Source organism: Drosophila gunungcola, chromosome 3R, assembly GCF_025200985.1.
Source record: "Drosophila gunungcola strain Sukarami chromosome 3R, Dgunungcola_SK_2, whole genome shotgun sequence".
Taxonomy (NCBI): Eukaryota; Metazoa; Arthropoda; class Insecta; order Diptera; family Drosophilidae; genus Drosophila; species Drosophila gunungcola.
This window is the reverse complement of record NC_069139.1, coordinates 22,476,681-22,498,447: the sequence shown is the minus strand read 5'-3', so window position 1 is coordinate 22,498,447 and position 21,767 is coordinate 22,476,681. Positions and strand designations below refer to the sequence as shown.

The 21,767-nt window shown below is 45.5% G+C and overlaps 5 protein-coding genes across 7 annotated transcripts in view; 3 read left to right on the top strand and 2 right to left on the bottom strand.

Annotated features, from left to right (window-relative positions):
- The first annotated feature begins 262 nt into the window (after positions 1–262).
- On the top strand, positions 263–2,243 carry LOC128266225 (CDP-diacylglycerol--glycerol-3-phosphate 3-phosphatidyltransferase, mitochondrial). Its single transcript, XM_053002579.1, has 2 exons — positions 263–1,534; positions 1,623–2,243. Exons 1-2 carry the CDS (start codon positions 470–472, stop codon positions 2,040–2,042), a joined length of 1,485 nt encoding a protein of 494 aa, XP_052858539.1. The 5' UTR covers positions 263–469; the 3' UTR covers positions 2,043–2,243.
- Positions 2,244–2,931: 688 nt separating this feature from the next.
- Positions 2,932–14,718, top strand: LOC128251843 (mitogen-activated protein kinase kinase kinase 4). 3 transcript variants are annotated; one of them, XM_052979051.1, is made up of 9 exons: positions 2,932–3,186; positions 3,259–3,444; positions 8,375–8,575; positions 9,376–10,160; positions 10,222–10,495; positions 10,559–10,813; positions 10,872–13,596; positions 14,149–14,328; positions 14,393–14,718. In XM_052979051.1, the coding sequence occupies exons 3-9, from the start codon at positions 8,418–8,420 to the stop codon at positions 14,474–14,476; spliced, it is 4,461 nt and encodes a 1,486-aa protein (XP_052835011.1). In that variant the 5' UTR covers positions 2,932–3,186; positions 3,259–3,444; positions 8,375–8,417; the 3' UTR covers positions 14,477–14,718. The 3 variants fall into 3 exon arrangements, with proteins under 3 accessions (XP_052835011.1, XP_052835008.1, XP_052835009.1); XM_052979048.1 differs by having other exon boundaries at positions 2,932–3,444; XM_052979049.1 differs by lacking the exons at positions 2,932–3,186; positions 3,259–3,444 and adding an exon at positions 6,724–7,492.
- On the bottom strand, positions 14,693–15,041 carry LOC128251847 (uncharacterized). Its single transcript, XM_052979055.1, is given in 3 exon segments — positions 14,693–14,864; positions 14,867–14,970; positions 15,035–15,041. Coding segments are annotated over 3 exon segments (219 nt in total). The 3' UTR covers positions 14,693–14,756.
- The window catches only part of LOC128252394 (choline O-acetyltransferase), a 50,415-nt gene continuing 43,340 nt past the window's right edge, over positions 14,693–21,767 (bottom strand). Inside the window, exons 5-10 of the mRNA XM_052980070.1 lie at positions 19,022–19,783; positions 18,167–18,574; positions 17,337–17,483; positions 17,072–17,272; positions 15,035–16,843; positions 14,693–14,970 (exon numbers count right to left, since the gene is read on the bottom strand). Of these exons, the coding sequence (XP_052836030.1) occupies positions 16,646–16,843; positions 17,072–17,272; positions 17,337–17,483; positions 18,167–18,574; positions 19,022–19,783 (1,716 nt within the window). The 3' untranslated portion in view covers positions 14,693–14,970; positions 15,035–16,645. The remainder of the gene's footprint in view (positions 14,971–15,034; positions 16,844–17,071; positions 17,273–17,336; positions 17,484–18,166; positions 18,575–19,021; positions 19,784–21,767) is intronic.
- Positions 20,688–21,646, top strand: LOC128251845 (peritrophin-55). The gene is made up of 2 exons (XM_052979053.1): positions 20,688–20,780; positions 20,854–21,646. Exons 1-2 carry the CDS (start codon positions 20,774–20,776, stop codon positions 21,534–21,536), a joined length of 690 nt encoding a protein of 229 aa, XP_052835013.1. The 5' UTR covers positions 20,688–20,773; the 3' UTR covers positions 21,537–21,646.

Genomic DNA, 21,767 nt, shown 5'->3' with positions numbered 1-21,767 from the left:
GACTCGAAATCCTGAAAACTTGCTACAAATAAATTATGCTGGTTTTCGGAAAAAAAATGTTTTTGACGTGTTAGTTTTATTAAAGTTTATATGCTTATTTACAAAATATCACAGCCATTAAAAATAAATATTCAAAGTTATTTATATATTTAGCTGTTGCTATTTCAAACGAATTATAAAAGTAAGATTTTTCTGCTAGAAAATATACTGCAAACTTCTTTCCAACACTCATCCCAATTTCACAATTGTTATCGAACCCAAGCACGCTTTGCAACACTGTACTCGCACCTGGAAATATTTACGTGCTGAAACTCCGAGTTTTCGAGAAACAAATCCACCTCCCATGAATGAAAGTGTGTTCCGGATACCGTCCAACTCACAGTGAGCAATGTGCCAGAGGCTGGCATCACTACACAGCCACCCACAGTGAGGAGCTGCCCGCCAATCCACCCGTGAAATCCCCGCCAGCATGATGCTCTACTTGCGCCGCCTCTTCAGTCAGGAGCTCACTCCAGCCGCCCAGGGCGACTTTCTCGGATGCCTGCAGCAGGCGCCCAGCCTGCTGGCCACCGGATTCCCGGGAGCACCGGCACTGGAGAGCCTCTCCTGGTTACACAACCTGGCGCCTTGCTTCCCGCTGCGCGGCGACCAAATCCAGGTCATCCACGAGCCGCAGCACTTCTACGAGACGCTGGTGCAACGCATCGGGCGGGCCAAACGCCGGATAGTCCTGGCCAGCTTGTACCTGGGCACCGGCCAGCTGGAGAACGCCGTGGTCCAGACGTTGCGTCACAGCCTGGAGAAGCAGACTGCCCTGCGTCTCAACGTGCTCCTGGACTTCAATCGCGGCACCCGAGGCGCCCTTAACTCCAAGACCATGTTGCTGCCGCTGGTCCACGATTTTGCCAGCCAGGTACAGCTCTCGCTCTATCACACTCCCGATCTGCGCGGGATGACCAAGCGACTGGCTCCCCCGCGCTGGAACGAGCTGCTCGGGCTGCAACACATGAAAGTCTACCTCTTCGACGATGCGGTGATCATCTCGGGCGCAAATCTGTCCAACGACTACTTCACCAACCGTCAGGATCGCTACATACTCATCGAGGACAAGCCGCTGGCAGATTTCTATGCCCAGTTCATTGAGCGGGTGCAGGAGTTCAGTCTGGCGGTGGCGCCAGATGCTAGCGAAGGACTGCACCGCAACTGGCGCATCCTGCCGTACGAGGGCACCAAGGAGCAGTTCATCCAGCTGGCCCGGCAGCGCATCGCCGACTTCCTGCAGGAGACGTTCCAGCGGCAGGCGCAAACGCGGGAGCAGAATCCGCAGGCGGACACCTGGGTGTTTCCGCTGCTGGAGATGGGCCAGATTGGCATTCACCATGACAGCGTGGTGACCAAGCGACTCCTCTCTAACTGCGTCTCTGGATCGCGACTGAAGCTGGCCACGGGGTACTTCAACCTGACCCAGGAGTACATGGACACTCTCACGCACAAGTGTCTGGCGCAATGCAGCATCCTGATGGCTCATCCCAATGTGAGTTCAGGAGATGTTTAGAAGACCACTTGGAGTCAAGATTGGCTCAATTTATTTTTAATCTAACTGATTTCTTGTATTTTCCCAGGCAAATGGTTTTCAGGGCGCCAAAGGACCGGCTGGTGGCATTCCGGCCGCCTACACCCTGATTGCCAAGAGCTTCTACGAGAGCCTGGTGCGGCGCAAGCAGAACCACCGCGTCAACTTCTTTGAGTACGAGAAGCCCGGCTGGACGTACCATGCCAAGGGATTGTGGTACTATCTTCCCGAGGCGCGACTGCCAAACCTGACGCTCATCGGCTCCTCGAACTTTGGCGAACGATCGGTGAACCGAGACCTGGAGACGCAGGTGTGCCTGGTGACGGCCAATAAGGACCTGAGCCAGCGACTGCAGGCAGAGGCGGATCGGCTTTACGATCTGTCGCAGACAGCGGAGCGGGAGATCGTCCAACGACCCGTGCCGCGATGGGTGCAGGCTGTTGTTCGCATATTCAGGAACTTCTTTTAGGCTCGTCGACACCATAGTTACAATTTTTTCGTTCTTGTTAAGTCCCACATCCCAAATAGTTACTGTAGTTCTTAATTTCTGTTGAATCTTTGCCCTGGGCAAGTGTGTGTTTTTATTTCTGGTAATCGTTGCTTTTGTACGCAGGCTAAAGTTTGTTAACTAATAAAGAAGATTTGTAACGGAATCGAGGGTAAGAACAAGTACCACAACGTGTTATTATCTCTAGGGGGATCAAAAATTCAAACTTAAGCACGTGGCTTTTAAAGTGTACATACATACATATGTACAGACTTTGCGAAATTTCATACAAATAATTATAGTTCGCAAAAAATATAGATTCAATAAATTGACCTTACTCGGATAAAAAAGTCCCTGATAAATCTTTGATGAAATACTCATGATTTATAAAACCTTTTTCTTTTACAATGGATTTAAACATTTGATTACCTCTGTTTAAAAAGGTAAAAGAGTTGATATAATAATATAATAATCTGACTGGTTAGAAATGTATTTAATTTTAAGAAATTATTTTAATAGAAATTTTCTCCAAAAACGTAAATTTAAATTAATAACTTCCCGCCCTTATACAGCTAGTGATGATAGACGCATACGATAGTCAAACAGTTGGTAGCGATGATCAGAAGTAATCGGATATTATAGTTCATTCCCACAAAGCACATGCAATCGGATTTCCTGCTTATATTATATCAAATAAGATGACGGTTATAACGTGAATTTTTCTTCTGAACGTAACTTAATTTAACAATTGAGTATTGTTTTGGAAACACCGAATGAAAACGATGCAACTTTCTGGGCTCAATCGTGTTCACAATTAATTATATGTTTGGTACTATCGGTATTTTTGGCACCTCTAAAGCTCGCTCTCCTCTCCAAAACTTAAGACACCGGCGGGCCAAGTCGCTCGCTGTCTTCAATCAGCTGCTTTTTTTTGGCCAGGTAAGACGTCTGCTTCACCTGCGTGCCAAGTCAAGCAAAACGTTATGTGTTTGCTCGCCGTGAAAGTTAAATTAAAATAAATCTGATTATCGCCAAGCAAAAAACGCGGCGCGTGCTCACCAAAGTGTTGTTGGTGTGCCTAAGTGCGATAGTGTTGGTGCTCAGCTGGCGGAGCATGAGTGTTTGTGTGAGTGAGCGACAAATTCCAAGAATATAACAAAAGCAACAAAAACAGAGTTTTTGCAAAAATGTCAAACAGGCGAAGAGTGCGCACAATTGATTACCTGGCGCTGCAGCAGAGTTTGCAGTTGCAAAAGACACAGCAGGAGGAGGAAAATGGCAATGAGAATGGTACCGTTACATCCGAAACACCACCCCCCATCCCACCGCCCATTCCGCCCATAAGGTTACGACGGGAAAAGAGCGTCGACGAGGATGTTGCAAGGTAAGCTTTACCGGTACCATTGGAATTTTCGGGATTTCCCACACAAAAACATGAAAGTCTGCATTGGCACGTAACGGCTCAATTGCGCTCTCTCTCTCTCTCTCTCTCGCTCTCAAAGCCTTGCTTTAGGTTTTTCCCCTCTTATTCACTCGCCCTCTCTCGCTCTTAATCGCATTTCACCAGTTTTAATTGTTTAAACGTAAACAACGTGTTTTGGGCCATGTTACTTTTGTTGCTGCTTTTGCTGGCTCAACGAACCCGAGAATTTAGCAAACTGCAAGACAAAAAAAAAACCAAAAACAGCAAAAAATTGCGAACTCTGGCTGAAATTGAACACTTTGTGTGCAGCGCAATTAAAATTATGCACAGGTGCACTGCGAAAAACACATTCTGGTAGGTGTGTTGTAATAATATAGTATATTTTTCTGAACTGCAGCATTTCATGTAAAGAATAACTTGAATTTGAATAGATCTAAGCCATTTTATATGGCAACCATTAATATTAAATTAAATGCAGATTTAACTAAATTGAAGGAGTTAAACAATATTAGATAAATTATGAAAATTAAATACACTTTTTGTCTCCTATGTGCGTTGTTTTTCGGTGTATTTCGGCATTTATCATACCCGTATTTGTGTTCGACCGCCGCGAGTCTTCCAAGATATTTGCTGATAACGCTGACGGTGCTTTGATAACACACACACACACTTTGAGGGAATTACGGATACCTTTTCCGCTGTTTTTTGCACGGGGGGCTTATTCATAATACGTTTAAATTTGATTTGATTTTCATGGGATGAGTGAGTGTTCATGGGGGTTTCGCAGAAAAACTGAATGTCGTATGTTAGCAGGAAATTAGCTGCAAACATTAATTTTCTTTTGGCACCTTCCCATGGAAACTAAGTGAAATTAGGTAAGATTTATGTGTCTGCCTCGCGCTCTCTCTTGCTCTGACATGCTCTCTATTATTTTATACCCAGTTAACTGAAGATTAAATATAGTATATTTGTAGGGTAAACAGTGAGACGAAATGTATCTTGCAAAAAGTATTCATTGATCAGCATCAACAGCTAAAAAGGTAGAAAATAATGAATCAAGACTTTTGTAGGCAACGCAAATAATTAATTAAATAAGTTTCAATTAAATCCCTTTAATATAAATGTTTAATGCACACATAATGTGTAGGGTATATCATTGTCGGGACACTCGACTAGTGCTCCCTCTTGAATTTATCTCTCGTTTGATGCCGCCAATCTTCTTCTTCTTCAACTCGCATACCTGTTTTAAGGGGTCAAGTAGAAGAAGAGAAGGAGGGGCGACTATTGGAAGTTAAAACGCGTTTAATACGTGCGTTTGCCCACTCTGCTTTGTAACCTCTTTCGTTATTATGTTTTCAAATCGAATTCGCTTTCTTCTCAAGTCTCCGGTTCCAAAGTTTTGTGTCACCCAGCCGAATGAATGGAATTCCAATGATTGAAGGTCTCCCGCTTGACTTAACTTGGCCAAGAGAGTTAAAGAGCGAGATTGATTGATGTCTTGCAACGTTTTCACTAAAACTTGCAAGTTCTCCCTCTATATCTCTCCGTTCTAGCCCTCTCACTCTCTATTTGGGCAATCTGGCATGCGTTCGGTACAATCAGTTGATTTTAGTTTTGGTTTTTGTTGTGTTTGATAAGCATAATTATGGCATGTATGTATGTGTACATTGTACACACATATCAGAAAACATTTCCGCATAGCGAACACACCCTCACACACGTTCCCTTGGCATTAAAAGTAATTTTAGACTTTTCAAATGTTTTAATTACCATGTTTACCTAAGAAAAAGCTCAAACTATATTCGTTTAAGAGATTTTGTTTATTTTTCGCTTCTAATTTAATTTAAAGATTAACCGTTAAGATCTAAAATTCAAATTTTGAATTTATAAATAAACTGCACGCACTCAACAGTGAATTTCAATGATAGCCATTAATTATTTTTACGAACATTAATTGGCAGTATCAGATTACGGGTTTCATTTCGTTAAGAAAATAAAATTACAGACCACAATTGTATTCTATTGCGACCATTTTATACCCGTTACCTCGTTTAAATGTCGATTGACTATTTTTTAATTTCAATAACCAAATTGTCAATAAAATCTAAAACTTTTTAAATGTTTCTGGCAATTTGGAATTTACTAAAATGTACTTCTAGGATTGCACTATCCTATTTACCAGCTCACTTTGGTTACCACGAACTCTATCAGTCTATGGGGATACTGATCGATTAGTCATAACAAACCTTTTGTTTTTGATTTTTCAATACCTTATGAATGGGGGACAACGGGTGCGAATGTGCAACTTAGGTACAAACAATATCTGAATATGAAGTATACGCACTGCTGGTCACGTGACTACGCAGAACATGTCAGAACTGCCAGATAATTATGACATAGATTTTTACATATAACAAGAAAGTTGATCCATATCGGTTTTTCATTTCCTGTGAATCTTGGCCGTCTGGAGAAAATTCATATTGCTCTTGCACTCAGCTCTCTGTTTAAGTAAACACACGGCTAATTAGCTAACGAGCGCGTACATAGAAAATCCCATAAATTAATAATAAATATTCGCGCGGCTGAGCTGATTGCGAACCACAAACAAACGTAGATGCGGCCCACAATCGATCAGATTGCCACTTGCGTTCCACAACAAATATGTCTCAGTCTCTCTCGTAAGTTGTGTGACTCTACCTCTTTCCGCTCTCTTTAAATGCAAATCTCTCTCGCTGGAAATTACTATATACTTTTCTCTCTCTGTGTTGGCTCAAAATATGACCAAATAATGTATTAAATTCTTACAAAATATTATTTCACAAATGGTTTAAAATTGTTTATATAATAAATTCTGAAACCGGGCCCGCATATCATTTATATGACAGTTGTATTGATAAAGTTTATTGCAAAGATTACTATTAAAAGTGTTGGCCATTTGTGAAGATAATGACCAGGAATGAAAAACCGCAATGTATCTACATTATTTGACTGTTAGTTGCTATAGAGGTCCATTTTTGGTTAAAGTGAAATCAATTCTTTATATAAAAGTTTCTATTTTACTTTTTTTCGCCATATAGAGCTTTGAAACATAAAAGTTTAACTAGATTTAGCTGCAAACTAGTTAAAGTAAAGCTCCAAAAAGGCTAAAACGCCATCAACGCTTTGGGATGGCCACCCACTAGTTGCTCTCGGTTGATGGCGGTAAACAATCGGATGCGTCGGCCGGGCGCTCACCGCTCGCGCTTTTCAGTTGGTCACAGTTGGCAGAGAACTACAGTCGTTTTGGGGGCGACACCGCTTCGTCGGATCGCATATTCACTCGCATACGTTACATACAGATCCGTATACTATACGCATTTTCGAATAGATGGGGTATATTCTTGTTAAAAGTGCTAATAAATTGACTGGCTGCGGCGGCAAGTGTTCCGCGTTATGAAATTCGAAAGGGTTCGGTGCGAGGCGTGCGAACTGTGGCCGCCTGTTTGCCAGCTGTGATAAACCCAGAACTACAACGGTGGGAGATAGTGCATAACCCCCAGAAAGATCCAATCCACCGATTGGAAAAAGGGAACCGGGTGACGGGTGCCGGGTGCCGGGTGCCGGGGACCGTCCAGTCATCGTTCGCTGGCTCGCGTCTAAAGTTCTCTCCATCAGCTTGTAATTGTGAGCTGTTGCTTTTTATTAACTCTCGGCTCGTTCCGCCGTTGTTTTTTTTTTTTCGTCCCCGGAGTGTGTTGTGCCGTGCAATTAGATGTACATAAATTGGCGGGGGACTCCGATCTCGCTCTGACACCCACCGCAGAGGCTGCAAATAACAATAGCAGCCCTCAAACGCGGCGATAAAACAACAATTTAAACCCGCGGCATTATTAACCAGCGGAGGAGAAAAGCGGACTGCACTCTAAAGTTCTCTCGTTTCGTTGCGACTCGCTGATTTCTGCCGGTTTTGGAGTTATTGTGTATACCAAACTGTGGTTACCCAGGCTCCAGGAAAAATGCGTCGAAAAAAGTGAGTGAATTTTGCCAATGGGCTGACGAAAAATGTGGCGCGATTTACTCAACAATTACGCTAGTAGTTGCCAGCCAATGTCGGCATTTTTTTTGTCTCAAATAAATCAAACCTCTGCACAAATTAGAGCATAATCGCATGCGTGACAAGCGGCTGTCTGCAGCACCCGCAGCAGTTTGATTAGATAAGGATGTCCTACCAAAACCTCTACCATCTCCCTCCGATATACCACCCAATTTACATTGGATGCACAACAAAAAAACTAAATTGAAATATTTATTTTTAAAATTTAATCATTCTAAAATGATAAATCAATTTGACTTGGTCTTTTTATAGGTCATGGTTTGCAATGATGTAAATACCTTTAAAATCAATGTAATTAAATTAATTGGACTGTCCTATGATGCCAAATAAAATGTCATGATACAAACTAATAAATGATTCCAAAGGACAGCAAATTTTTAAAACATGTCTTGTGTGTGTATAATAAAAATGATTAAAACATTTTTATTTAAAAAATTAATGAGAAAATAACATGGAAACAAATATCTCTGTGTCTGGGCAGTGTTGAAACAAACAAAATTAAACATTCCCATGAATTTTGGGGAAAGTTTATCAATTTATTTAGCCGCTGACTGCTGACTTCTTCAAAAGAACTCGTATATGTTTTTAATATTCACATTTTAAGAGACATATTAAAATTTTAATGTTTTTTTTTGAGTGCACACGGTGTATTTATCTGACTTATCGGCGATTAGGCGGCACTTGTCCGCCGTTGCAATTAGCGAAACAATTAGGTCAAGCCCCTGGCTTTAGACAAGTGCAAATAGACTATCAACCATGACATCCAACGCCTTCATTATCCGTATCCGTATCTTACAGAGTGGAGTACCGTGTAAAGCCGACGCCTTCGCGGCCATTGCAGATGGCTGATGGCCGGATTGGAGCTCTTGAAGAGGACATGCCGCCGGAGGACGAGCTGGCGGCCCACTATGAGGCATTCGGCACTACCCCACCTCGCACTAGGCTCAAAATCAAGAACCGCGACTGGGAACGCAAACAGAAGGTGGTCAATGTGGCGGCGTGAGTATAGACAATCAATACGGGGTGCTCCAAATGGCTGGCTGAGATATAATTGGCACTAAAGTGGATGCGATAAGGGTTTGCGTCCGTGCTACAGGCGTGATCGGCACTAGTGCCGAAAGCAGACCTGCCAAATATCCATATGCTAACATATGCTGCACCTGATAGTGCCATCTCTATGGCTGATGTCATCTGTGTACGGTTGTCATTCGAAAATGAGGAACAGTTGGCTGTGATCAAAGTTTATACCTCATAAAATATAGTATTGAGAGGAATACGACATTTTGAAGTATTATACCTAAAATATGAAATGCTCAAATTAAATTTTAAATGCTTTTATTTATTTAGATATTGTTGTTGTTCGCCAACAACTTTAGTCAATGACTTAAGATTACTTTATTGACTGAGTATATTGGGATTTTTAATATTACTTGCTAAACAATTTTAAATGGAGTATAAGGAGAAATAGACTGATGGCATATTAGGAAGAAAATATTTAAAGTTGCTCTTAACCATCGATAAATGTTGCGCTGTTGGCTTGTTATTGCAATTCAAAAGCCGTTTCGAAACTTTACGTTTATTTTTCTGTAAGCGCTGACGAGGTGAAACAATAAACATTAAAAACAGTGTGTCATTACCGTAAACGGCCGTCCACGTAGTGACGATGAGTACCGGTAAAACCTTAATGTAAAAAAAAAAAATCGTAAGGATTCACATTTAAAAGTTGTATCCTTCTGATGGCATTCGTGGGTCTTTCTCTAGTATTTTTGGTCGATCACTTATTAAGCCATTTATCTTAGCTCCGCAGATTTACCCGCCAGTGTGGGCGGTACGCCCAAAAAGAACACCCGGATGGCCCGATCGCGCGTCCTGCGGCGCAACACCATGGACTGCGCCCTGCTCAACGAGATGTTCGTCAACGAGGAGAGCAAGCGGACGGACAAGCGGCTGCAGTCGTTGCTCCGCGACTCGGAGCGCGAGATGAAGAGTTCGCTGGCCACGACGGCGGTGGCGGCTCCGCGGGGCAACAGCTTTCACGAGACGGCACACCCACTTGAGTCTCTCGACCAGATCATGCCGCTCAGCTCGGAGACGATGGCGCCGCTCCCACTGCGGATTGCCTCCAAGGTGGTGGAGAGCTGCAACCGCTACCGCTGCGTGTCGTCACGACCGATTGGCTATCGCTCGTCGGCGCCGCCTTTGGCCTTTGCCGCCCAACTGCCCGCCGGGATGTTGAGGAGCGATGGCAGGGCCACCGCTGGACTGGGGAAACGAAAGGACTTCCACGACACGTTCGCCAACCTCATTAAGCTGGGCAGCGTGGACCGTCAGGATGCCAAGCTGTCGCAGGAGGAGCACACCTGGCAGACGGAGCTGAAGGATCTCATCTGGCTGGAGCTGCAGGCCTGGCAAGCCGACAGAACGGTGGAACAGCAGGACAAGTACCTTTTCGAGGCGCGACAGGGCGTCTCCGAACTGCTCACCCACATCATCAACTACAAGTTCCAGCCGCGTTACCGTCGCGAGCCGAGCCTGATCAGCCTGGACAGCGGAATACATTCCGATAGTAACTCCAATGCCAGCTGTAAGTCCGCAAACTGCCCTGTGAAAATGTATCCCCTATTCATACTGAAAATCCTTTTCAGCTCCGCTGCCCAGCAAGATGTGCCAGGGCTGCATGTCGCTGTACTGCAAGGATTGCATGGATCACCAGGAGTTGGCACTGCGGGAAGTAGAGCACATGCTCTCGCGTCTGGAAGCCGCCGAGGCCCTTTACCCATCTTCACAAGCCATGGGCGCCCTGCATCCCATTTACAAATCACAGAGCTTTGTGGGTCGCATCAAGTCCATGTGCTTATGGTACAACATTACCAAGCAAAACAAGCTTAAGCTCAGTATTTTGGGCAAGATTCTAGCCAGGTAAGAAGCGGATACATTTCTTGAATATGTCTGCAAAGCGTTATAATACCAATTAAATTGCAGGCTGCAGGACGAGAAGTTCTCCTGGCCCGTCTGCACGTCATCCTACATCGCCTCGGATAGCGGCAGCTCATCTGCCTCTGGTGTGGAGAACGATGACTCGGCTGTCAACTCGATGGACTCATCCAAGCCGCCCAGTGTGACGGGATCGGCCACGCGCAAGGGCTGTCGCAACGGAAGTGTCACAGCCTGCCACAAGGTGCAGTTCATGCTAAACGATGCCACTCATGTGCCCGGCGAGACATCGAGCAGCAATGAGTAAGTGGATTGAGTCTGAAATTGTAAAAGAGAAAACTTATAATTAAAACTCCAACAGATCCACCTCCACGGAGATCAGCCAGCTGTCCAGTGAGTGCTCGCACGGCCACATGCGCAAGGGGTCCATGCACGACATCAACATCTTCAGTGTGGAGCCATTGGGTTCGTGCAGTAACAATGGAACCGGAGAGCAGTCCACGGGACTGTATCGGAAGTTTATCGAGAATGTGCTCAAAAGTCGTGGGCTGGCCAAATCCCTGGCATTCCTACACAAACTGCACAACGTGGCCCTGTACAAGGCGCACATTGCTCTGGAGAAACCCGGAGCGGAGGACTTGGATTACGATTCAGACACGGAGGCCGTTGAGGAGGATGTACCGCGACTGGACCCGAAAATTAGCCGCGAGCAGGTCGTGGAGCTGCGCACCTACGGCTACTGGAGCGAAGAAGCGCAATCGATTAATCTGCCCTCGTACATTCCCACCTTCGTCTTCCTGAGCGGCATTCCGCTGCAGTTCATGCACGAGTTCCTGCGCATGCGTCTCGAAACGCGACCCGTGCGACCCAATCCCCTAAGTCTAGAACAGCTGATGAAGGAGCTGCGGGAGGGTTTGACCCTGGCCCTGACCCATCGGGAGCGGTATCAGCGTCACATAACCACGGCACTGGTGGAGAACGAGGCGGAGCTGGGCAACTACATCAGCATTCTGAACCACTACGATGCGACGGTGCGAAAGACCTTTGAGCTGTACCTGGACTACATCGACCAACTGGTCCTGGTCGCCGTTCCCGAGGGCAACCAGAAGTCGGTGCTGGAGAAGGAGTGGATGTTCACCAAGCTCATAAGCCCCATGATCAAGGGCATGCACACATTGGCCTCACAGAAGTTTTGCGGCATCATCAGCAAGCTGTTGCGCAACATTTCCGAGCGACTGGTGAAACGCACTGTGGAGCTGGACCAGCAAATCGAGGGCACCAACGAGAGTGACGACAACGAGGAGGTCAAGTGGCAGCTGCTGACCATCTGCCGGGAGACGCAGTCACTGCTCACCGTCGAGCGGGAGCGCTCCATCAAGGTGCTCTTCTTCGCCAAGACCTTCTGCCGCGACGTGGAGACCACAGACTTCCATCGCGAGCACTACGAGCACGACGTGGCGAACCAGCAGCACGACTTCATCTGTTCGGATGTGAAGGCGGCATTTAAGCTGTTGCAGCAGGATGTTTTGCAGGTGCGCAACAAGCTGACTGCGATCATCGAGGGCGTACAGAAGCGCTGCTGCTTGAGCAACATGCGAGACTTGGACGAGCAGGACAAGCAGGCTGTGCTGTCGCGCACTCGCGAGATCCTGCACCAGGGCTACAAGTTTGGCTTCGAGTACCACAAAGATGTGATCCGGCTGTTCGAGCAGAGGATTATGGACCAAAAGGACAGCGGTGCGCATACGGTGGATCTGGCATTAGGCATCATCGCCTACGCCAAGATGTGGATGCACTTTGTAATGGAGCGTTGCGAGCGGGGGCGTGGCATGCGTCCCCGCTGGGCCTCCCAGGGCCTGGAGTTTCTAATTCTTGCCTGTGATCCGCAAATCACTCAGCACCTGGACGACCACGAGTTTGAGGCGCTGAAGCAGCAAATGGATCGCTGTATTTCGCACGTGATTGGCATCACATCGGAGCCGGAGAAGGTGGCCAAGAAGAAGGCCTCGCCACGCACTCGCAAGACTTCGTCGCCGGCAACCTCGCGCTCCCGCACCCCCACCCGGACTCCCATGTCCGCTGGCATGGTGCTCAATCCGAATACGCCGCCGCTGCAGTCGCCACCGTACAACAAGCTGCTGCATCCGCAGTTCAGCTTGAAGGAGGATCTGCTGCAGCAGTCTGCGAACACCTACAGCTCCGTGGACAGTGCCGACTATGTGGACACTCCGTGCCAAAGGAGTCCCAATGGCGAGCTACGTCTGCTGGTGCCCCAAACGCCGCCGATGCCCGCCTCTTCCGGGAAGGCCAGCATCGAGAGCACACCGCTGGCACTGCGGCAGGAGCGGGTGAGGGATGCGGTGAATCGCCTGGATATGGATTTGGAGGACTCGCTGCGCGAGCGCAGGCTGATTGGGCAGGTGAAGTCACTGAACTCCTGCGACAAAGTGCATATACGAGCACGAAGTGTCCACTTCCGCTGGCATCGCGGCATTAAGATCGGCCAGGGACGCTTCGGCAAGGTGTACACGGCGGTGAACAACAACACGGGCGAGTTGATGGCCATGAAAGAGATCGCTATCCAGCCGGGCGAGACGCGGGCGTTGAAGAACGTGGCTGAGGAGCTGAAGATACTGGAGGGAATCAAGCACAACAACCTGGTGCGCTACTACGGCATCGAGGTGCATCGCGAGGAGCTGCTCATCTTCATGGAACTCTGCTCCGAGGGCACCCTCGAGTCGCTGGTGGAGCTGACGGGCAATCTGCCGGAGGCCCTGGCCCGCCGCTTCACCGCCCAACTCTTGGCGGGCGTGTCCGAGCTGCACAAGCACGGCATTGTGCACCGCGACATCAAGACGGCCAACATCTTCCTCGTGGACGGCAGCAACAGCCTGAAACTGGGCGATTTCGGTTCGGCGGTCAAGATCCAGGCGCACACCACCGTGCCCGGCGAGCTGCAGGGCTACGTGGGCACGCAGGCGTACATGGCGCCGGAAATGTTTACAAAGACCAACAGCGATGGCCATGGCAGGGCCGCCGATATCTGGTCGGTGGGCTGTGTGGTTGTCGAGATGGCCTCGGGCAAGGTGAGTGCTTCACATTCTAGATAAGCGTACTGTCCATTTCACAATGTGGGACTATTTTCGTTTTGCTCTAGCAACAATTTTTAGAAGGAAATTATCCAAAATATGAAATTTATTTATTACACTGGAAAATAATAACTACATTAGTTGTATGTCTTTAATTAACTTAAATTATTTTCTTATTGTAACTAACTGATTGTTAGCCTTTGAAACCTTAGCGATATGGGAACTGTGCGCTTTGCTCTAGCAACAATTTTGAAACGAAACTATTATGGAATTTTTTCATGATAAGCAAAGCAGCTTATTAAATATTGATTACACTAGGATATCAAATTATACCATTTTTTATACCTTCCCAATAATTACCAGTTTTCTTAAAATATTTAAATAGATTGATTTTTGATTTAAAATATTAAGTATTTAAATATTAAGTATTTTCAATAGTTAAGGCACATATACATATATTGTATTACACTCTTTTTGATTGGATTAACTTTTTTTGTTGCCTTATATGCGCGATGTTAATTCCTGGTTCCTATTTTCATTTTCTTTCAGCGTCCTTGGGCCCAGTTTGATTCCAATTTCCAGATCATGTTCAAGGTGGGCATGGGCGAGAAGCCGCAGGCTCCGGAGAGTCTCTCGCAGGAGGGTCACGACTTTGTCGATCACTGTCTGCAGCACGATCCCAAAGCGCGCTTGACGGCAGTGGAGCTGTTGGAGCACAACTTTTGCAAGGTACGCAGACATCAAAACGATTCGTTGCCAAATATTTTATACTTCTCATTTATTATATGTGCAGTACGGACGAGATGAGTGCAGCAGCGAGCAGTTGCAGATGCAGGTGCGCGGCTCTTTCCGGCGGAATGTGGCGACCAGCAGCTAATCGTGACCCGGTGCTTAATTATCTATACCTCCGTTTGTTTGGCTCACCCCTCCATATGGTGCATATGTGAAACGGTGTGAGCTTTGCTTAGTGTCTAACTTATCTGAATGTCGACTATTTGAATGGCCACGTCTAGTTTTATGTTGGACAATATATAACCCGTATAAAGTAATCAAAACCTGTCGTCGTCCCGTAGCCCAAATCATTTATTGCAAGTGAAGATTACACGTATTTAATTATAATTGCAGTTGAATTTTTAATTCATAAATTGGCCATGAATCTAGGCACCGTAGAGGGGATAGACAGTGCTCATTAATGGGGTGGCATTCGTGGGTTCCGCCGTCGGAGGTCCTTGGACGGCGCTAGGTGCGTTGTTGTCGGACGAAATCACCAAGTCGGCGGGGTTGGGTTCGGAGTGGCAAGGCTGGAGAAGGCCGCGACCCACGAGGAGCACAGCATGAACACCAGGCAGAGGCTGAGCAGCAGGTTGAAGTCTGCAGCGAGTTGAGAGATTAGTCCACGAATCGTACTGGCTGCTACTCCTTTTGCTATACTTACATTTCATGTTGGTGGCGCGTCTAAGACTGTTGACCGACCGTTGACGTCCAGGGCTTTTTATTGCCACCAAGGCTTGGCCTTTTAGATAATTTTTAATTAATTCCCCAAAATACTATCTGACATTGGATTATCTTATTGGTCCCTTATCGACTTTACCAGCTGGATATTAAAAACTGCGCACGGCTGTTTTGTTTCAGCGGAAGAGGACTTATCTATTCTTGGAAATAGCCATGAAAGCTATGACCAATTTAGCCGTGCAGCCATAGCAATTCTATATGCGATTGTTTTCATTCACAGGCAGATCAATTGTAGGTCATGAATAATGGTCTTGAGTTGTAATGCATTTATTTCATTTTATTCGGTTGGTGATTATTTTTGCATACATTAAATGCGGCACTCGGCCATGGAAACAAGTCAAACTTAACGACAAATATTAGGTTAACGTAATGATACACAGATCGAATACAGGATAGATAGTTGGATAGTTCGTAGCGATAGTTCGGTTAACAGTTTAGAAGATAATCATACATATATAGTAACAATGAACACAGCAACTAGTTTGATATATGTATCTGGTTGTTCTCTAACGTTTCTCATTAAATTTCTCTTGTAAATAACGTACGTATAATATTTATGTATATATTTTATATATATTTTTGTAGAATATTGATATCTCGAATCGCTACCGAAACATACTTTTTTCACTAACAAACACATATAGGTTACATATCTATAGCTGTAATCTCCTGTTCTTTTGCCTTCCTGGGGTGTATATAAATTTATTGATATGTATTGTTACGTCTCAAGTCTATACGCGTACATGATGTTCTCTTTATATATATATTCATCTAGATTTTTTTTGTTATTTTATGGGTTGTACATATATATATATATATATATTCATCCAAAAAGCCTTTAGTTACGGTATACCATTTGCTCTCTAAAACACGAATATATATGGAAATATCTCAACAGACACACGTTATAATTGGTTAATAAATTCTCAAACTAACAACAACGAAATTGCAGTAACAAGCGTAGATAGTACTTTTAGTATATGTTTAGCTAGTAACTTTTGTAACATCTATAGAACGAATTTAAAACTCAACTCTCGTAACGAAAAGTATTGCATACTTGTGGGCTTGCGCTCAATAATTCACGGACAATAGGGGTAATCAAGTTCGTAAGCTCGGCTATCTTAGTTAGCACATGAACTACAATAGTATAACACTCATAATAAATATTGCACAAGTAACACACTTAGATAACAGCACTAACAGTTTGCGCATAAAATGGCTCTAAAACATTTAATTGACTAATAGAGTTGTTTTAATTCCAGCTACAAGGATACGTGGGCAAACGGATATGCAAAGCGAATGGGTTGCGTATAGTTTCTGTCTCAACATGATTGTGATTGACATTAGTTTTCGATTTCGTTATCCTCCTCGATCCTTCAGATCCCCACCCCTCGTTGGGTGGCTCGCTTGGTGGTGCTTGGTCACAAATGAAACGCCCGGGCGGTCGCTAGTTACACTTACTTAGTTTAGTTCGCTAACCTGCTAAGGTACATTCACTGATATGTTTCGGTTCTCCCCCATCCTTTTTGGGGCTCTAATTTTGTAGTAGATCGCGCATTATGTCCAGCGAGTCCTGCAGCGACTTTGCGTATCGCGAGGCACTCGTATCCTCGCAGGAGTAGAATGCGGACACGCAGAAGACGATCTGCTCCGGCTGCGGATTGTAGGAGCATCCGTATCCACGTGGCGTTACCGGTCCATAGCCCATGAAGCTGTCCGTGCTGCAGGCCACCTATGTGGGTATTACAAATGGAGCATTAGACATATCCTTAAACCCCTTCTGACAAATCCTCAGGTAACTGATGTTTTTGGGCAGGAAACTTTAATTTTCTAGCCGATACCTACTTGTGCAGCTGTTTAGTGCTCAGTGGTGCTGTGGTGCAAGAATTGATTAAGTGGTGCAGAGGTGAAAGAGTGCAGGGTGGTGGTGCTTTTTAGCGGGCACCTGGCTCTTTACTACCTGACTTGTGGAGAGCAGGAAGCACTGCGAGATGTTGTAGGCCTCGTCCTTGAACAGCTCGTGCATCTCGCCGGTGACCTCCACACTGGCCTCCCGGAGTCCCAGCAGCGGTATGTCGATGCCGTTGCCCAGGATGTTCTTCACCATCACCTCCGTCTGGCGGGCGACGGCGCAGCGGAACAGCTCACGCAGGTGATCCTTCTGTGGGTGGCAGCGAATATAAGTTACTCATTCCCAGGGGGTGGGTATGCGCTGGAATACCCACACTGTAAATGCTAAACTTGACCTTGCGTGACTCCTCCTCGTCCTCGCGATCGCTCTCCAGGGGCACGTTGGCGCCCTCGCCCTGGCACATGGCCTTGGCCCACTCCAATGCCTCCGTACTGGCGGCTCTGATGCAGTCCACACGACCCTGGATAGGAATACCCAGTCACAAAATATATGAAATGATGGACATGAATAATAATACATATCCAATGATAACAAATCAATTTATTAACTACTTTCATATATAAATGTATGTACCGACTTTATTACGTATCAAAGCAAATAATTTGTTGAACACAATTTGGTTATGTTTTGAATAAAAAATGGTTTTATAATTAAAATTTAAAATATAATAAAAAATAATAATACCCGTTCTTATTGTATTCGTTTAAAAGTATATATTTACATATCTGAGTACATATCTCTGATATGGTTAAAACAATTTATTAAGCTGTATTTGTTCATTCGGCCAATCGACTCATACAAAACGGTACCAAATGAACCAATATTTTGGATGTTATGCGATTTGACTCTGACCCTTATTTTAAAATTGGTTAGTTGAGTAACTGGAATTTAAATGTCTGGGTACTCGATTAAAACGTTCCTTCTGGTTTTTTAGTTACAATTGTGGTATTTATATTATTTTGTATTATGTATTAAAGTGAACATTTTTGTTTGAAACGCCAAGAAAGTTTATTTGTAACAAGGAAAACATTCGAGTCAAAGCATCAGAGTACGTTCTTTTACATGTATTTTAAATGTTATATATTGTTGATTAAATACTTATATTAAATTTTTCCGCTTGGGGGTTTATACATTAATACTTACATGCAAAAATCGTCGTGTGGACGCACTTTCGTAGGTGGCCACCAGGTGGCCGTAGAGCTTGTAATAGGCCAGTTGCAAGGCCAGCTGGATGTACACGTCCGGACTGACCTGGCACGACTTGATGAAGCTTTTGCCGTAACTCTGGTAGCGGTACACGTAGAAGTCCAGGTCATCGATGCATTTATCCACGCTCTGGGACGCCTGGGTGAAGCGCAATTGCAATGGCTGACCCACGTGCCACTCGAGACGCTCCGGTGGCGGCAGATGATGTTGGGGCAGCCCATTGTCCTCGTCCGGGTGTTCCTCGATGTTCTTGTAGATTTTCTCCAGCAGCTGCACCACAGCAATGCCCTCGGAGCAGGAGTGCTCATAGCACAGGCCCCAAGTTCCATCAGTGCAAATAATGAGCTGGAGAATGAATACTTCGTTTGAAAAATTACGATAATGTATACATGTATCTAGCAACAGTGCGTATGAGAAATTTAATAGTGCTAAATATGTTTTATTTAATTTTACAAAAATATATAACTCTAAGTTTTGATGGTGTGAATCGAGGATTTAAAGTAAAGTAAAGTAAAGTAAACATAAAACCCGTTTTACCAGATGTTCAATCTAAAATCTAGATTCTAGATCATCAGCGTTAATCAAATATCAATAAACAGCTAGAACAATTTGGGAATTATAGCTTCACAGGCAATCTAAAACTCGATAAGTTTAGCGCCTTTTCGTTGGACTTTAAGTTTTAAAGTTTTATTAATATGGTTAATAATAATTTGTAAGTAACTAAAACACTCCCTTAGTTTAATCTATAGAACTATAATTTAAATATAAACATTAAATATATTGTAAGCCCACCTGCATGGTCTTATCGAACCAGCGATTCCCAGAGTTGTACTCGCTGCCACCGCCGTGGATCATCTCGTGGGCCATGTTCGTCTCGTCCCGATCCCCAGCCCTATGGACGGTGGGCGTGGCGCCGGTGAAGCCGCGGGCATTGAAGTTCCCGGCCAGCGGTTCGTCCAGGCATAGCACCACCTGTGCGGTCTCGATCAGCTCCAGATTGCGCTGGTTCCGTTCGTCCAGCTGCAGCATCTCCCGGTCACGGGCCCACCGGCTCCTCGGCTCGGCGGTGAGCAGACCCACCGGTGCCGGCTTGCCGGGCAGACAGGGGGCATCGCTGAGGACGTAGAGGATCTGCGAGGCGATCTCGCTCGCGGACAGCTTGCCGCGGTCGCTGGCCTGCAGCACCACGCAGTACATCTGGTTGCGGCAGATGACCACCACGTGGCGGTCCTCGTCGTTCAAGCGCTCCCGCGACGGCAGGTACTGGGAGTCCTGATCGACACCTGGTCGGCGGCAGGAGCCCAGCAGGCGGTAGTACTGCGCCATGCACAGTGGCTGGTTCTTCTCCCGCGAGGCGGCCCGCTCCAACGGCAGCTCTCCGCTGTCCAGCATCTCCTTGTGGCTCATGATGCCGTCCAGCAGGCGGGCGGCGAAGTGGGCCACGTCGTGGACCGTCTTAAAGCGACGCGGCGGGAACACCATGCCCGGATTCGAGTTAATCGGCAAGGGGATGCGAATGTCCATGTACATCTCGTTGAGCCAGTAGTAGTAGGCCTGCAAATATGTAACAATGGCTTATGAATTTGTGTTTACCTAGAAGAGGGTTTATTAATATACATTCACACAAATTATAAAATTAATCCCTCATATCATGTTGATAAACCCCAGATACCTAAACACTGTAAAAAAAACATAGTAAGTCCCAATATGTTGTACTTAATTTAAAAATTTTTCGTTTTGATTTTGTATTCGGTATTCAGTTATTTTAATTATGAAAATATAACAATATTTTATTTGAATATTTACGGAAACTATGTTAATATCTAAAAGATTTAAATAAATTTGAATTAAATTTAAATTAAAAAACATGCATTTAAATCAAATAGGATCTATTTTATATCTATTGTTTTCTACATATATTGAAATATTTTAATATTAAATCAAGCACTTTAAAACGTATTGTATTTAATGTTATGATTAAATATTGTATTCAAAGATATTTATTTGAAATTAAAGTTTTTTGACCTAGTAGAAGTATGCCTGCCATATATGATTCCATAGTTTTTAAAAGAATGAGCCTTTCTTAACATACATGAATGTTATAAAATACATCTTCGTAAAAGATCAAGATCAATAATAACCCTGGCCAATTAGAATTGCATTCCCTTGAAGATTGGCTTAAAGCCCAACGTAGCCTCAATATATGTTCACAGATACAATTTATTTATTTAAAATATCGAACTGTCTTTAATAACCATACATTTTGATATGTTCTCATTTTATTTATGGGGAAGGGCAAGACATGGAAAAGGTGTTAGTTACGCTATTTCATTTCTGTGTTTGACACAAATTCAATTAGCCATGAATTTTGGGAATTTTTTGGGAGCGGTCTGAACGCCTATCGCAAAGAATCGCTGATTGGTGATTACTGATCGCTGATAGCAAGATGCGGAGTGGTATAAATAATGGCAATTGGACCGGTTTCAGAGCAGTACCACAGTTCCCCTGAACAATCACGGATAACCAAACGGACCCAGCCCAGAGATGAAAGGTAGGATCCACTGCCCTCTTACAGACCTTTACAGCTTCTCTTTATAATTCACTAATTTTCTTGGTCCTGGCAGTATTCGCATTGACCCTCTTGAGCCTGCTGGCTTTGAGCCAGGCCCGCATGGACTACAAGCTGCAGTGCACCCGTGGTGAGATCAGCATCCGCTGGCCCAGCTACCACAGCAACTCGGAGTACTATGTATGCCCCAGTGTCTACGGCAGCCAGCTGACTGTCCACTGTCCGGCCGGCGAGGTCTTCACCTTCGTCCTCCAGCAGTGCGTGTCGCCCGCCCACTACATCCCGGCCCCGCCCATGGACGTCCTGCCCACCGCTGCACCCATCACCATGCACGTCATCGATAATGGGCCCCCAATGATCTCTGTCCTCTCTCAGCCGGGTTCCGAGACCCAGGAGCATCATGAGCATCACGAACACCACGAGCACCAGGAGCACCAGGAGCACCACGAGCACCAGGAGCACCAGCATGAGCAGCACGAGGAGGAGGCTGAGGCCCATCCCATTCCACCCACCCCCGCTCCGGAGCCAGCCACCCCACCCACCGTTGTAATTACCAAGCCCGTTGTGCCCGTGCCCCAGAAGAAGAGGCCCTCGGTCCCTGTGCCTGTGCCCGCCAAGGCCGCCATGGCCAAGAAGCCCGCCTCCGCCGCCAAGAAGCCAGCTGCTCCCACTCCCGCCAAGGCCGCCAAGAAGCCAACGCCACCCAGCAAGGTCCAGAAGAAGCCAGCCACCGCCTAAGCCGCCCAAGTAGCCATCGTCAGTTCAATGCCCAACATTCAGCAAGCGGAATTTCATTCACCACTCTAAATAGCAACTTAAAGTAATTAAATATCTAACTGGCACAGAGACTTTCGTTCACATTTCTGTACGGGAATGGGTTCGGGGAATGGCTGTTGTTGTTTCCAGAACTTCCTTATCGCGGCAGAGAGTCAAAGTGGGTAATTGATTGCGATTTCTTGTTATTCACGG